This window comes from Lipotes vexillifer, unplaced genomic scaffold (assembly GCF_000442215.2).
Source record: "Lipotes vexillifer unplaced genomic scaffold, Lipotes_vexillifer_v1.1 scaffold42, whole genome shotgun sequence".
In the NCBI taxonomy this organism is placed as follows: Eukaryota; Metazoa; Chordata; class Mammalia; order Artiodactyla; family Lipotidae; genus Lipotes; species Lipotes vexillifer.
The window spans coordinates 2,315,484-2,331,119 of NW_006783436.1; the positions used below are offsets into that span (position 1 = coordinate 2,315,484).

The 15,636-nt window shown below is 41.0% G+C and overlaps 1 protein-coding gene across 1 annotated transcript in view; it reads right to left on the reverse strand.

Moving 5' to 3' along the window:
- The window catches only part of SPATA18 (spermatogenesis associated 18), a 30,348-nt gene that overhangs the window by 6,020 nt on the left and 8,692 nt on the right, over positions 1-15,636 (reverse strand). Inside the window, exons 2-9 of the mRNA XM_007456105.1 lie at positions 13,588-13,693; positions 13,353-13,468; positions 11,821-11,933; positions 8,499-8,594; positions 6,560-6,814; positions 4,623-4,881; positions 2,962-3,120; positions 1,937-2,112 (exon numbers count right to left, since the gene is read on the reverse strand). Coding sequence (XP_007456167.1) covers positions 1,937-2,112; positions 2,962-3,120; positions 4,623-4,881; positions 6,560-6,814; positions 8,499-8,594; positions 11,821-11,933; positions 13,353-13,468; positions 13,588-13,693 — 1,280 coding nt within the window. The remainder of the gene's footprint in view (positions 1-1,936; positions 2,113-2,961; positions 3,121-4,622; positions 4,882-6,559; positions 6,815-8,498; positions 8,595-11,820; positions 11,934-13,352; positions 13,469-13,587; positions 13,694-15,636) is intronic.

Here is a 15,636-nt window from a genome sequence, read left to right on the forward strand (position 1 = left end):
CAGGGAAGCCGTATATTTAGATGGATAAACAACAAGGTCCCACTGTAGAGCACAGAGAACTATATTCAATATCCTATGATAAACCATAATGAAAAAGAATACTTAAAAAAGAATGTATATAGAGATATGCATATGTGTAACTGAATCACTTTGCTGTGGGGCAGAAATCAACACAGCATTGCAGAAGTGCAATGTGCTGTCACTGCACAATGGAGCCACCCCAACACAATACTGTAAATCAATTATACTTCAATTTTTTTAAACTGACAAAAAAAAAAGTCATGTCAGACTAGTCTTGTTCCTTCTCAGGATTACAAGAATTGTAATTCAGGGAAATGCTAGAGACAGAGACCATCTAAGTCCCACAGGCAACCTATAAGATTTCTCACGCTGGGGACTTCCCTGATGGCACAGTGGTTAAGAATCCGCCTGCAGCAGGGGACACGGGTTCGAGCCCTGGTCCAGGAAGATCCCACATGCCGCGGAGCAACTAAGCCCGTGCGCCACAACTGCTGAGCCTGCGCTCTAGAGCCCGTGAGCCACAATTACTAAGCCCGCGAGCCACAGCTACTGAGCCCACGTGCTGCAACTACTGAAGCCCGCGTGCCTAGCGCCCATGCTCTACAAGAGAAGCCACCGTAATGAGAAGCCCGTGCACCGCAACGAACAGTAACCCTCGCTCACCACAACTAGAGAAAGCCTGCCCGCATGCAGCAGCGAAGACCCAAAGCAGACAAAAATAAATAAATAAATAGATAGATTTATTTAAAAAAGAAATTAAAAACAGAATTACCATACGATCCAGCAATTCCACTTCTAGGTATTTATCCAAAGAAAACTAAACACTAATTTGAAAAGATATATACACCCCCATGTTCATTGCTGCTTTATTTACAATAGCCAAGATGGACATCTAAGTGTTCATTGATGGATTAATGATTTAAAAAGTTGTGGTATCTATACAATGGGATACTATTTTGCTATTTAAAAAAAAGAGAATGAAATTTTGTCAAGTGAGACAACACGGATGGACCTCGAGGGCATTATGAAATAAGTCAGACAGAGAAAGACAAATACCATACAATCTCACTTATATGTGGAATCTAAAGCAAACAAACAAACAAAAACCAAGCTCACAGATACAGAAAACAGATTAGTGGTTGCTGGACATGGGGGCAAAATGGGTTAGGGAAGTCAAAAGGTAAAAACTTCCAGTTACAAAATAAATGTTATGCAGACGTATAATTGTTAACAATATAGTTAATGATACTGTATTGCAAATTTGAAAGTTGCTTAGAGAATAGATCTTAAAAGTTCTCATTGGAAGAAAAAAAGTTTTGTAACTATATATGGTGACTGATGGTGATAATCATTTCACAATATATACAAATGTAGAATCATTATTGTTGTAGACGTGAAACTAATACAATCTTATATGTCAATTATACCTCAATAAAACCCGTCATTCAAGGGTTTTATTTTAAACAATAAAAAGCAATACATGTCTGTATTTCTATAGCACTTTTTTTTAAACATCTTTATTGGAGTACAATTGCTTTATAATGGTGTGTTAGTTTCTACTTTATAACAAAGTGAATCAGCTATACATATACATATATCACCATATCTCCTCCCTAGCACTTTTCTTTTGAAGAGTTCCAAACAGACTCCAGGTACTCATTAGTTCTCCCCAAGACCAATATGTTCAATGGAAACCATAACATCACCTCTGAAGCACGTTTGACCTAGAAGGAAAATGACCCCAGAAGAGGGCCCTGCCCTGTAGTACAGAAAAGTATATGGCTGGGCCTGAAAATCAGATAATGTCTGTTGATTTCCCCACCCAGAGTTCTTTTCCCTAAATTGTTCCCAGAGAATACAGACAAGATAATTTATTTATAAAGAATCCCTTAGCTTCTGCTCCTATGTCTCTTACTTGCAATCATTAAAAATTTCTCCATCGGCCCCAAATGCAATGTCGAGGGGTGGGTCTAAAGTCTGCATTGCAAAGGCAATGCAACATATCTCCTGGATGAAGTTACTGAGGAGGCAAAAGTCAACTTCAGGAGGGAATGAAATCTTGGGATTGACATTCATGGCTCGGATCACATCCTGAAAAACAAAAAGATGGCATCACCTTGTTACCAACCTGTGAAATACACACTGACAATCCTAAGGACGTTATGACTGCTGGGAGGGGGAAAGAGCATGTGAGTGAAAACAAGGTAAACTAGAAGAGAAGAGCATATGCTGAAAGGAGGAAGAGTCATTAACAGAGAAGGAGGAAAGATGACAGAGGACAAATGACATACTAAAGGCCAAGAAAGTCTCCATAAACAAAAAACTAAAGCAAAAACACTTAGTAGCTTTTATTTATTATTTCCTTATTTTTCTATTCTGAGCAAGTTATATAATCGCCAACACAGGACTCTGACTTGTTCATAAACTATAATAATAACAATTATAATAGCTTGCTCTTATTGAGAGTTTACTCTGTGCCAATTCTTGTGCTAAGCAAATTACCTGCTTCCTTTCATTTAATCCTCTCACAAACTCTATGGGGTCATGACCATTGTTGCTCCCATTTTAAGATTAGAAAACTAAAGCACAGAGAAGTTAAGTAAATGTGCAAGGTCACACAGCTAGTAAGTGGCAGAACCAGGATGCAAATCCATAGCTATCTTTCCCAAAATCATTGCTCTTAAGCACTATGGTATTCTATCTTCCAATCTTAAGAGCCTGTCTGAAGAATAGAACTAGAAAGCTCAAAATATTTTCCTCATAATATGTCTAAGAAAGAAAGAGCCAATAATGCCTGGTTCTACAAAATATATTGGATGCTTACACCTGCTCTTCCATTACATAGATGCGACACTAAGCTGGATGGATTTCTGAGTTATTAGTATTCATTATAAACAGCAGCAGCAGCAAACCAGTCCCAAGAGAAGACCCAACACTTACATTAACACTGCTTTGGGAATCATATAGATCAAGATGACAAATGATATAATCCAAGACAGCATCCTCAAAGTCATTTGACCCTGCATAAGACGGTGTCAGCGATTTCCTCACACGGATCTTAAAGTGTCTGAATGCCACTTTAGCTACATGGAACGCCTCCTGCACATAAAAGTACAGCAAATTTATCTGGTGGGAGGAGGGAGGTAAAGAGGTCCAAAGCAAGGAATGAAGAAAGAATGCCCAACAAAAATTCAACATCATATTGGACTTCTGGTAACTAAACCCAGTGGTCAAAACTACTTTTAATCTGGGAGAAAATACATATTTAAATTTTGGAAAGTACATAAATACATATAAGACTACCCATATTCACTAATTTCAAGACAGTTGGCCACTGTTCTGGTAATCCTGATTGCAAGAGGCAGGACAATGCAGACATTCAAGGACATAAAATCACCTGTGGTTACATAAATACTTGAAATATGCTAGTTGATGCTTTGATCCCACAGCAATATCATACTACTGGTCAAGAAATAAGAGAAAATTATCAATCTAGTGGTCACGTCATACATAGACACATATCAAGTGTCCGACATGTTTCCTGGCATATATTAATTCAACAAATATTTATTAAATGCCTGTAGTATAGCAGGCATGGGGAAAACTCAGTTATGCATGAAAATTATAGCCTCTACAATTACAGAACTTTAACCAACTCAGTACATGATTCTTAATTATATAAATTATATATAAATTAAATAATTCTTAATGATATAAATTCTTTTTTCTGTAAAAAGCCAGATAGTAAATATTTTAGGCTTTGCCGGTCACATAATTGTCTCTCTCATTTTTTCTTTTTTACAACCCTTTAAAATGTAAAACCATTCTTATATGTTAGCTCTTGGGTGGTATTTCTCTTAGAATTACAGATCAGGGCCAGATATGGCCCAGGGGTCACAGGTTGCTGACTCCTGATATAAATGAATAAATATAGGATAAAGTCCAGTAGATTCTGATAATTCCGCTCTCACACCAATATTTTGTTTTGTTTGTTAATATTCAGCTGTTCTCATTACAGACTCTTAGTATCTCCCTATGGTACCCACAGAATAAATGCATTTGCTTTGGATTTTGAGATTATATATGAGCACTTTTCAATCTTGCCATACTCAAGTAGTTAGCAGTTCTAGTAACTACTCTTAGTTAAATAAACAGAAGAGTGAACACAATCACAGCCTTTTGATTGTTCTAAGAAGGGAAGGTAACCAATCAAATGATAGCCCTTAGCAATAAGATATCCATTGTGCGTACATATACCCATATTACAGTAGAAGGTCCAGCGTGACTCAACTTGGTACATACCCATCTGAGATAGTCCTACATTTATGGATGCTTCAACAAATGTCTGGTCAAAATAGATATTAACATATATGAATAGTTATTGAGTGTGAAAAATAATTCATCGCAAATATCTGTAATGGAAGGAAGGCAGGGAGGGAGGGAGGGAGGAGACAGATGGAAACCCACCCTCCTTCAGTGACCTCAGGCCCTACCAGTCTTTTTTAAGCCGTCTTGTTCAGTTTACCCAAGCACTGCCTGGCCGCAGCGCCCTTGGACCGCGGAAGTGAAGCGGCGCGCGCGCGCGCGCGAGGCTCACGTACCACTGCCGCGATGTAGATGATCCGCTGCACCGTCTCGGCTTTGTGGATGCAGCGCCGCAGCAGGCACTGCGCATCCAGGCGGGTCTGGGAATAGGCGTCGCTGAACCGGGACAGCAGGGCGGCCTTGCGCGCCACGCTGGACAGTTTGGCGCGACTCGGAGACGGGCTCCTGACCTTCGCGACCGCGGTGGAGGGGCTGGTGGACCGTCTGCGGCCGCGGCTGCGAGGGTCAGGGCTCGGAGACTGGCTCCTGGCGGACCTGTTGGTGAGCAAGAATCAGGCAGGGAAGCCCTCTGATTCCCTTCACTCTCTTGTTCCTGGACTCGGCTGCTTCTCTCCCCATAAACCAGAAGCCATGGGAAGAGGGAGAGGAGCTCCGTGTGAGAGGCACTGTGTCACCATAAGGTCTCAAACAGGACCACAAACAAAATACAATACTCTATATTTGCCTGGTGCATTAGAATTTATAACACACTTTCACTCAGCACATCAATTTATCCTTCAAGCAGCCAGGTAAGGTTAGCATTGATTGTTGGCCCTTTTCCAGATGAAGTTGAGGCTCAGAAATGCTAAGAAGGCTATCCTAGAGTAACACAGCTAGCAAGAGCGAGAGTTAAATACAAAGTCAGATTTTCAGTATTTCTTACCCCAACCTTGGGCCACTAACACATCACTGAGCTTTCTGGTATAAAATGAGATGAACACTGATTGAACAATGAGAAAGAAATTCTGTGTTCTCCTTCCATAGCAACGGAACCATTGGCAGTCATTTTTCTCCCCTGCAGGTCCTCCATTTTCACCTACATAATATGTGCCCTATTTCGGGATGGTGGGGAGGTTATCAAGTGAGCTAATACATGTGGAAGTACTTGGTGAATCGAAAAGCATTCCATCGGTGAAACGTATATTGCTACCAAGTACAAAGTAAATGATCAGACTAGCTAGTCCAAAGGGAATGGGCCACTAAAAAGAGAAGTTTTGTAGAAGGAACTGTGGGGTAAAAGATAGTACAAAGCAGACTCTCCGAAGGTGGAAAGGGGGGAAAAAAGCCCTCATTTATAGTGTTTGCCAGTTTCCATGGTGCAACAAATACTCTCACCATAGCCAATTTCAAACTATCAGTGTGACGTCACTGAAACCAGGGTTAGGTAGAAATGCACAGAATCAGTTCCCAGAGCTAGTACAAGCTGGCATTCGCACGACACTGATGGAGTGATTCCCCAAAATGAAAGCCTAAGGTGACATTTAGGGGAATGGAGAACAGGGTTAGGGGTGGCTGTGATAGCCTGAATCTGGGCACACTGTGGGGCTGGGGGGGAAGAGGGGAAGTGTTAGAAAGAACAAGGAAAATACAGAAACTCCAAAGAGAGGAACATTCTACTTTGTCCTCACTTGACACTGTCTGAATGACCTGTCTTAACGTTCTGTCCATCAGTAGAAGGGAATTTCACATTCCCTTACCTACTCATTCCATCAAACAAAGTGAGATGTAAAAAAGGCAATACCTTGTGAAATGACAGTTGGTCATCCTGGCGAGAGAACTCCTAGAACTCAGAGAACAGGACCCTCTCCCTATCATGGAACAGTCTTTCAACATGGGTACCGCCTTTTGCATTATAGGCGCTCAAATCTGCTATCAAGACAAAGAACCTTCCTCTGGCACGTCTTAGTTTCATTCCTTAAGCTTCAATGTCAGTCCGAAATTAATTAGTGCCCAAGTATTGTCAATCCACGAGGTGTTTTCTCTATGGAAGAGTGAAGTTAGAGAAAACAATCCCTCTACAATTCAAAGTTTTCCATATTATTGGGGTTCGCGCTCAGGATGCCATTTTATTTTTCTTTTTTTCTTTTTCTTTTTTTCCTTTTCCAAACCAGGCTTGTATCACTAACTCAACAAAAGGAGCTTAAATGAAAAGATCTGTGAGAATTTGTCAGACCTTCCTTGGAGTACAGATTTTTCAGCGGACAGAACGGCTATCTCGACCTTCAGCATTCGGAGCTGTTTCTCATAATCGCATATTGCTTCTGCCTTCAGCTGGTCTACGCTCCACCTGTCCGCGCCCATCTGCTCCGAGCCCTGGGGCTCCGAGCCCCGCAGCTCCTCTCTCCTACACTCGGAGCCCCGCTTCTCTGAGCTCCTATGCTCTGAGTGTCTGTGGCGAGATTCCTCCTGGGCTTGGAGAGATGTATGCCTGAACAGAAAAAAGGTTTGAAAGAAAAGAGAGAAAGGGAGGGATGGAGGAAAGGTAATAAACAGCAATTGGCCTACTTAAGGAGGCTGCTTTATTTAGTGTGCCGTTATTGCCCTGGGAAACTCGGATGGAAATACATAGGATAAAACACAAATGAACAAAGAGCAGAATTGCCAGGGTCAGGGTGCCACTTCATGTCTGTAGCTTGCATGGAAAAAGGCTCCTGAAGAAAAGATAGGCATGCAAATCCTCTAGCCAAAGCAGAGTGGGCAGAGTCATGAAGTCTTTGCAGAGGCAAAGCAGAGACATACTATTCTACGTTGGACGGCTTCACTGCACAAAACTCTGGAAGCCTGTGACCTCCAAAACCTAGTCCAGAAGCTGGTCAAAGATATAATCTATTCTCACTAGCTCTTCTATTCTCTGAACAGATGGAATGTGGGGGGAAACTGCAGTGGAAATTGAATAACATCCACAACACTAAGCAGAAGTGTGGACCTATGAAAATAACGTACTACTATGGAAAGGAGTAAAGCTTTAGAAATAAAACTGGCATCCTCATTAATACAAAGAGGTATATGGCCATCATACAAGGGAGAAAAGCCATAAGAAGAGAACATGCTGTGATGAAAATAACAATGGTGTAAGAAGAAAAGGGAAGGGGTAAGATTAAGAAGGATGTAGAAAAGCTAAAAATGCAATAGCAGAATTAAAGGCTGCCCTAGAAACAGTAAAGAACAGAACTGTTGCTATAGGGAATTGCTGAGTAATATGATCAAAGAATTTGAGAAGCTATATCAACTAGGAAATGAGATTAGTGCTCCAAGCTAAAATTTATGGATGTTCCTGAAGAAATCAGAACAACTGGAACATGTATGAAGGCAGTAGAAATGTATGTATGTATGTACGTGTATATATATATATATATATATAACTGAGTCAATTTGCTGTACACTTGAAACTAATACAACAATGTAAATTAAGTATATGCCAACAAATAAATAAATAAATAATATGGTAAATTTTTGTTAGGTATAATTTACCAAAAAAAAGCAATCGACAAAAGGATGGACTCCCATTTTTTTTGGGGGGAAAAAAATCAAAATTAAGATTGAAAAAAGTATACCCTTAAAGGATCAGTGTTTATTTTCCCCTTCTAGAAATTTATCTTTAGAGGATAATCTGAAATTTAAACTAAGATTGGCCACAAAAAAATTATTTCCAATGTTGAAAATTGGCATCAAAGTAAATATTCCATGTTAGGGAAATACCCAAATGAGGAAATATGATGTACCTATTTGAGACTAAGCTCTGCTTTATTTTTTCTTAGTAATAGAGAAAAATAATGTTAAATGAAAAAATGGGGTCCATAATTGTATACTTACATTTTGTTGTCTTAACTTTATTTTTAATGTACTAATTGGAAGAAATAGCAAATGGTGACAGTAACTGGCTTTGGAATTATGAGGGCTAAGGTTCCTTTCTACTATGTTGTACTTTGAAGATTTTCTATAGTGGATAAGTATTGTTTTGTAGTAAGAAAAATATATAAAACATTAATAAAAACATTGCTGCCTTTCCTCTTTATGGACAGATTCTTTCATATTGTAATGGAGCACCAAAAAAGCTAAATTCAAAGGTTAATCAGCAGCCTGCAATAATCCTGTCATTTTTTTTTTCTTACTGCTTTCTTAGCTGATTTATTTCCTCCTCTGCAGTCAGAAGGGATATGGCCGATCTCTTCTTGGTTTCTTCAAGAGTCTTTTCAGTTTCAGCCATACTATAAGAGAAATCAGTAACTAAAGACAGATTTTCCAAAATTGGCAGACTTTCTAAATCAAGGCATAGGTTCTCTTGGGAACTTTTGCCATATGATATAAATTCAATATAAACAACATCAAATTATAAGACATCTGCATTCAATTAGATGATATTACAAATATTATGGCACACTAGTATGCAAAAACATGCTCGCATCTTTCCTCGATGTCAAACACAAAGAAATTACAGAGCTACTACCTCTAAAAGACTATGTAATAATTACTGGTATTAGAATGTAAAAGACAAACTTGTTCAGTTTCTCCCTCTCACCCTCCTAATTCATCTGCTCTAATTACACTGAATCCCCAGGTTGCCTCTCTATAAAATCTCCATTTTTCTGTAATATACTAATACCTATTCTTATTACTTTGCACTGTAGAGCTGCATTTGACTTAATTTTCCCAGATTTACTAAATATAGAAAAATTATTTGCCCGCCTATAAAAAAGTCCTCCACAATTACACTCGACTACCAAGTACTTCGTGTCTTCCTGCCTCTGACTTCCACCACTATTTGAGCACAGTTTTCCTGAGTTTTCAACTAGCTTAGTCCTTATTATTTCAAGGACTCTCCTCGTTGTAGACAAATCATAATAAATAATACTATTCTTTAGGAAATGAGAATGTGATGGATGCCACTGGATGAAGACCAATGGGGTTGTCCTAGTACAGTGAGAGATTGTGGATTGGCAAAGGTTTTTGGACTTCTCTGACCTTGCATCCCTGGAACACCAAGTATCTTTCATCACAGTGGTTCTGAAGCTAAGAGATTGCAACTGCTATCCAAACTCACACCAGTCTTCCTCCCTATGCTTGGATGGAAGCATGGAAGGTCAAACACTGGCCTCCCCTATCCAGTGAGGCAGACTGAGAAATAATGGGACAGCAGGATCCCTATCAAGTCCGCACAGATCCGATGAGACAATGCAGGAGGTGGTGTGCATTTCCCCAAATTCCATCTCATCCCCTTCTCCTCTAACAAACGCCCACTCATCCAATGAGTGCCTCTCCAAAGGCCACACCTGACTCTCAAGAAAAGTTTGTCTTCCCTTCTCCTGAGCTCCTCCAACACTTGTTCACATCTGTAATCTCATTACAAACACACTGTGAACTACTTGAAGGCAAAGATTTTATTTTATTCATCTGTTTATCCCCAGCTCCTAAAACAGTACCTGTCATATAGATTTTTTTAAAAAACTGAAAAACTGAATGAATGAATGAATGCATGAATGAAATGTCTGAAGTCTAAAGTAAAACCAGAGGAGCAATAACTTCACAATAGGGATGCTGGCTATTGTAAGGAAATTGCTGTGATTTAATTTCAATGTGAATATGTTATAGATTTTTTAAAGTATATATGGGAAAATGAACATTTTTATCAAGAGAAAACTGTGTGTTCTCAGTACTATTCTTGCAGATTTTCTGTATTTGAAATTATTTCCAAATAAAAAGCTTTTTTAAAAAAGCGTGCAGTCATCGTTTTTGGTCCATATTGCCCCTGATGGGTAACTACACAGCCATAGTGACAAGAGAGGCAGGTAGGAATTCCTGGCTCCTACGGATTCTGACTGAAGACAAGAATCAGCAAAGTCGCGAAGCTTTGCCTCACAACCAGAGGCAAATGGAGGCAGCAGCAGGGGCCAGCGAATGCCTGAGGAAACTTAACCAGATGAGCCACCACTCAGCGCCCATCAGCACAAGACTCCAGTGCCCAGGTAGAACCAAGGCAGCAAGAACCCAGAGGGCAGTACAAGACAAAAAGCCCCTCACCCCTGGACGCCTGTCTAAGGAAGGAGGAGGACAATGAGACCCCTTGAAAGGGCAAACACAGCCCCGAAGAGAACTTGGAATTAACTGAATATTTACACAAAACGAACTACGATAAACCAGAAAAGAAGTGTCAAATTTAAGGTTCCTTCTTACCCCTCTCCAAATCAGTTGACGTTAGTTGAAATAAGTCATAGGAATTCAGAGGAATTAGGCATTTTGCACATTTCATTTGTAAATTTTGACTGCTGCAGCTGTGAAACTACACACTGACAGTGGTTCCAGTTGGAAAAATGAATGGGAGTGTGTAGAGGTAACCCTGTTACCCTGAGTGTGTGTGTGTGTGTGTGTGTGTGTGTGTGTGTGTGTGTGAGAGAGAGAGAGAGAGAGAGAGAGAGAGAGAGAAAGGAAAAATGTCTGGAGTAAAATATGCCAAAATGTTAACAGGCATGAACTAACAGTTGATTTTCATCTTTATACTTTTATTTGTTATATGCATTTTGACAAAGGAAATGTGTATTACTTTTATAATCGGACAAAATTAAATCAATCAATAGAGGTGTTTTCCTTAGAAGGAAATCTAATCAGAGAACAAGGCAGAATGCCATACCCTATTCCATCACAAGCCTTAACTAGTGACAAAAGAATCCCTTGCCATCCTTTACATGTCAGGAGCAATGACATGTAGAGCAATGGAGCAACGCAACGGTAGGAGAAACACCTTACTGATGGATTTTTATTAGATATGTTAAAAGCAGTTGCATCACATTTGTCTATCTCCCTCAAGTACAACCCAAAGTTTGCAATTTTCTTTGCAGTGATTCCTTGAACTTGCTACCCTGGCTTTGCACACAGCATACATCTGAGATCTGTTACTGCCAGACATTGCTTAACTTTTTAAAAATACATTTTTATATCTAAAAGTTATTCCAAAATCTTGAACGGTTCTCAGTTAGGCGTGTATAACCCCTAACTGACAGATAGATGCAGGCTGCTTCATCTTACTTTTTCTCTCTTTCTCTTAATTTTTCTCTTTACCTGATCTTTCACTCTCTTTAACCCTTCCTCTTCTGCCTCTTTTCTTATTTTCCTCCCCAAAGTTAGATTTTCATGCAACAATCTTTCTCTTTCATACATATGGACTGACAGTGGGCCTGTGGAAAAGGAGGATTCCCAGGAATGAAGCCAAGGGGACCAGGGTCTTAGGGATCATAATGTAATATAGGAATCCTGTCCCCAAATTCAAAGACACTGCCTCCCAACTCATACACACACACACACACACACACACACACACATCATATGACTTATTTGCAAATGTCTACATTTTACATGAGCCAGTATTTTCCTTTCAAACTTAAAAATTAAGTTAAGAACAAGCAATTCTTTTTGGAAGAAAATAACTTGCATTCCTCTTACTCGTCTTGAGCCTGGTTGAGTTGATTACGAGTTGCATTCAAATCAGCATCTAATTGTTGTATGTCCCGATCCCGAGTGCCAAACTCTTTATGTCCATCCTTATCAAACGTGTCCTGGAATGGTACACAAATCAAAACAGAGTCTGAGTACATGAAACCACGTGGGCAGATTGCAAGAACATTACGCTGGAAAAAAGAAGTCAAGTACAAAAGGGCACGTAATGTATAGTTCCATCGTCGTGAATTTCCCATGCAGGCAAAATTAATGGAGAGTGATAAAAATCAGAAGAGTGGTTGCCCTGAGGGTGGAAGGAGGGGACTGGGAAGTGGCATAAGGGAATGCTCTGAAGTGATGGAAATGTTTTATACCTCGATAGTGGTGTGACTTACAAGAATATATCCATTTGTCAAAATTCACCAACCTATGGTTTTCACTACAGGTAAATGATACCTCAGATTTTTAAAAAAGACAGTGAAATATCATCCTACATCTTTATACCCAAAATAACATCCACAGGGGGTAAAAATCTAAGAGGCATATGAAAAGCCCCACATAAAAAAATTTGTTTAATAACAGCTGATGTCTCCAGAGCCCTGACTACATGTAATTTGTTTCGGAGGTTTATCACGTTTAACTCTCACAGTGACCCTGTTTGGTCAGCAAAAGCATTGTTTCCATATAACAGATGAGGAAACTGAGACCTAACAGGTTGGACAACCTACCCAGGACCATAGAAGATAGACTAGGATTCTGTCCAGTGATCTCTAAGCAGGAATCCTTTGGCCACTACCTCATAAGGCCCTCTTGCTTAGGACGGCCTGCTCTAAATGGTTCAGTTTTTGAAAGGAGTTTATGTAAATCCATATAAACATTTAAAATCAAGGTTACAAATGTTTTGCCTATCCAGACATAGTGATACCAGCGCCTTAAGCAAAGTATGCGTTCTCCTTCCAGTCTGGTCCTCAACTGTTAAAACACTGCCACTGTCTCATGGAAACCACCAATATCAGCCACAAATGATGACACTCGTGATCAATCTACCAGAATTGAGTTTTCTTCTTATCTTGGAAGTTTCCAATTAGTTTTATTTTACTCTTTCAGAATACTGAGCTTTCCCCCATCTAATGATCTCTTTCTCTTCTGACTCCGCCCAGTGGTACCCTGTCTGGGTGGTTAACTTGTTGTTTAAAAGTTACTATTTAGTGCCTAGTGTGGGCCCAGCAATGTCCCAGATGCAGATCATCACCAGGACCTTTTCACAGCTGAGGAAGCAGGGGCTTATTGAGTTGCCTGAAGCCATACCACCAGTAAGTAGGCAAGGCTGAGATTTTAATGCCGATCTGTCTTAGGAGAAAGCTCAATCCATTATGCCACGTATTACTGTATATAGAAACTCACCTTTTCGACCCATGTCTCAATTCACTAACCAGAGTTGAGCCCCTCACTAAGTAAAAACCATGTCTTACATATGTTTGAGTCCCCAAAGCCTGATCAGGTGCTGAACACCTAGGAGGATCCTTTAGCATCCCTACCTGTAGAGAGGGGACCTTGCTGTCGACAGGTTTTCCTAGGGAAACGGCAGTAAAGGAGGCCTCCAGCCAAGGCAAAAGGCGCGATTTGATTGTTTCCACACCATCATAATGTCCTCCTAGAAGAATCCACAAATCAGGTCAGTGAGAGAAATCCAACCACAGCAACCCAGTCAGAGAGCACAGAGAAGGAACAAAGAAAAGAAAGCAAAGACGAGGATGCATGGGCCATTCTCACCTTCTTGGGCTGCTGTAGTGAAGATCCCAAAGAGTTGTCCCTGCACTTTGGCGACTTGTTCAATGAGTTCGAGGCAATGATTTAGATTTTGATCACATGAGTTCGTCTGCAAAGCCAGAACAGTAGACATCAGTGCAATTTCCTTATTCTGGGACCCACTGCAGGTGATCAAGCACTTCACTTTACACAGGGCCAGCTGGCTCTGGTATGCTCCCAGGGCAGAGACTGCTGTGTGCTCACAAAACACACTTCCCTCTCCTCCTGGGCACCCACTAGACTGCTTTCCCCAGCTTCCCTAGCGGTCGGTGCAGCTGTGCAAACCAGTCCCTGTTAGGGATGGGAAGTAATGTGATTGTCCTGAATGATTGTCTTCTTCCTCTCCACCCCCCACCCCCCCACCCCCCCCCCCAGTCTACTAGCCAAATGCAGAGGACCCCAAGGGCATAAGGGAGGGTGGAGCCACAGGATTGAGAAGGTTGCTAACTGAACACTTGAACTGAACTGTCACATCACTGAGAAAGCTTTTTGGTGGGCATTAAGCCACTGAAACTTGGGGGTTGTTTTTATAGCAATAACCCTGACTCCCTACTCAATGGAACTCTGCAAAAACTTCTTTTAAAAGTAAATAGTCCTGGGCTTCCCTGGTGGCGCAGTGGTTGACAGTCCGCCCGCCAATGCAGGGGACATGGGTTTGTGCCCCGGGGAGCGGCTGGGCCCGTGAGCCGTGGCCGCTGAGCCTGCGCGTCCGGAGCCTGTGCTCTGCAACGGGAGAGGCCACAACAGTGAGAGGCCCGCGTATCGCAAAAAAAAAAAAAATGTAAATAGTCCTTTTGTAACACAATATAAATCACTGCCTCCTAACTTACCCACTTTACTGGTTCTTACCCTCTACCTAAGTTCAGTACGTGCATAAAGGGCACTACTTGCGAACAATAAGAAGGTATTGCTGGTTTGAGGATACAGTGGAGAACAAGACCAAAAAGATGGCCCAGGCCATATGGTGAGCCAGACAAGTGGGAGAGAAAGGAGAGTTCCCCTGCAGTGGAATAAAGTCTTACTATAGGGATGAGCACAAGGTCTATTCGAGAGCCCATTGTCTTAGAAAGTCAGGGAAGGCTTCCAAGACAAAGTGAAATCTAGGTGAGAAGAAATTAGGCAGACTTGGGGAAAGTCTGTCCCCAGAAAGAAGAACCTAAGAGGTAGACCTCTCAGCTCTTTTTCTGCTTTTCTCATCTCCTTGGTGACATTTCAGCAATTCCTCGTTAGCCAAACCTCTAACTGATTCTAACTCCAAAGGAATGAACACAACTACAAGCAACAAATTGTGTGGGTGTAAAAATGCATAGATTTATGTGTGACCTCAAGCCATAATAAGGCACTAGCTGGGGGTACCTTCTGGGTACTACGAATCCCGAGGCAGGAAGTGGGAGCTAGAAACTGGAATGAAGAGGAAAGATTCAGATGACCTCTAGGTAAAAGTTTACAAGTAAAATGCAGATCTGTGTCAACAAGGGAAATGGTTCAGACAGGCAGTAAGCTCTTGTGGACAGAGGATATGCCTGGCTTGTTCACTGTTGCATTCCCAGCCCTGCATTCTATTGTCTCTCTGTATTCAAACTCAATATGTATTGGGTTGATGAATGAAAATGAGGCGATTCACGCACTTTGGCTTTATTACATCACCCCTAAGTGCCAGGCACTGTTAATGCTTTACATACGTAAACTCAGTTAACCCCACTATAGTACTCCAGGAGATTAGGAGGTCCTTTGTCATCATCCCCATTTTCAGATGAGAAAACTGAGACCCAGAGAGGTTAAATAACATGGCCAAGGTTACTTTAGTAAAATGCCAGAACTGAGACCTGGTTTCAGAGCCCATGCTCTTAACTACTAAACTATAGTGACTTTTGGATCATGATTTGTGCCGGGAGGAAGAGGAGGACTGGATGATGTGACAAAGTGTGAATGAGGAGGGCACTCAGGGAGGCCTCTCTGAGGACGAGACACTGGAGTTAAGTTCCAGATGCAGAACACCAGGGAAAAAGCAGG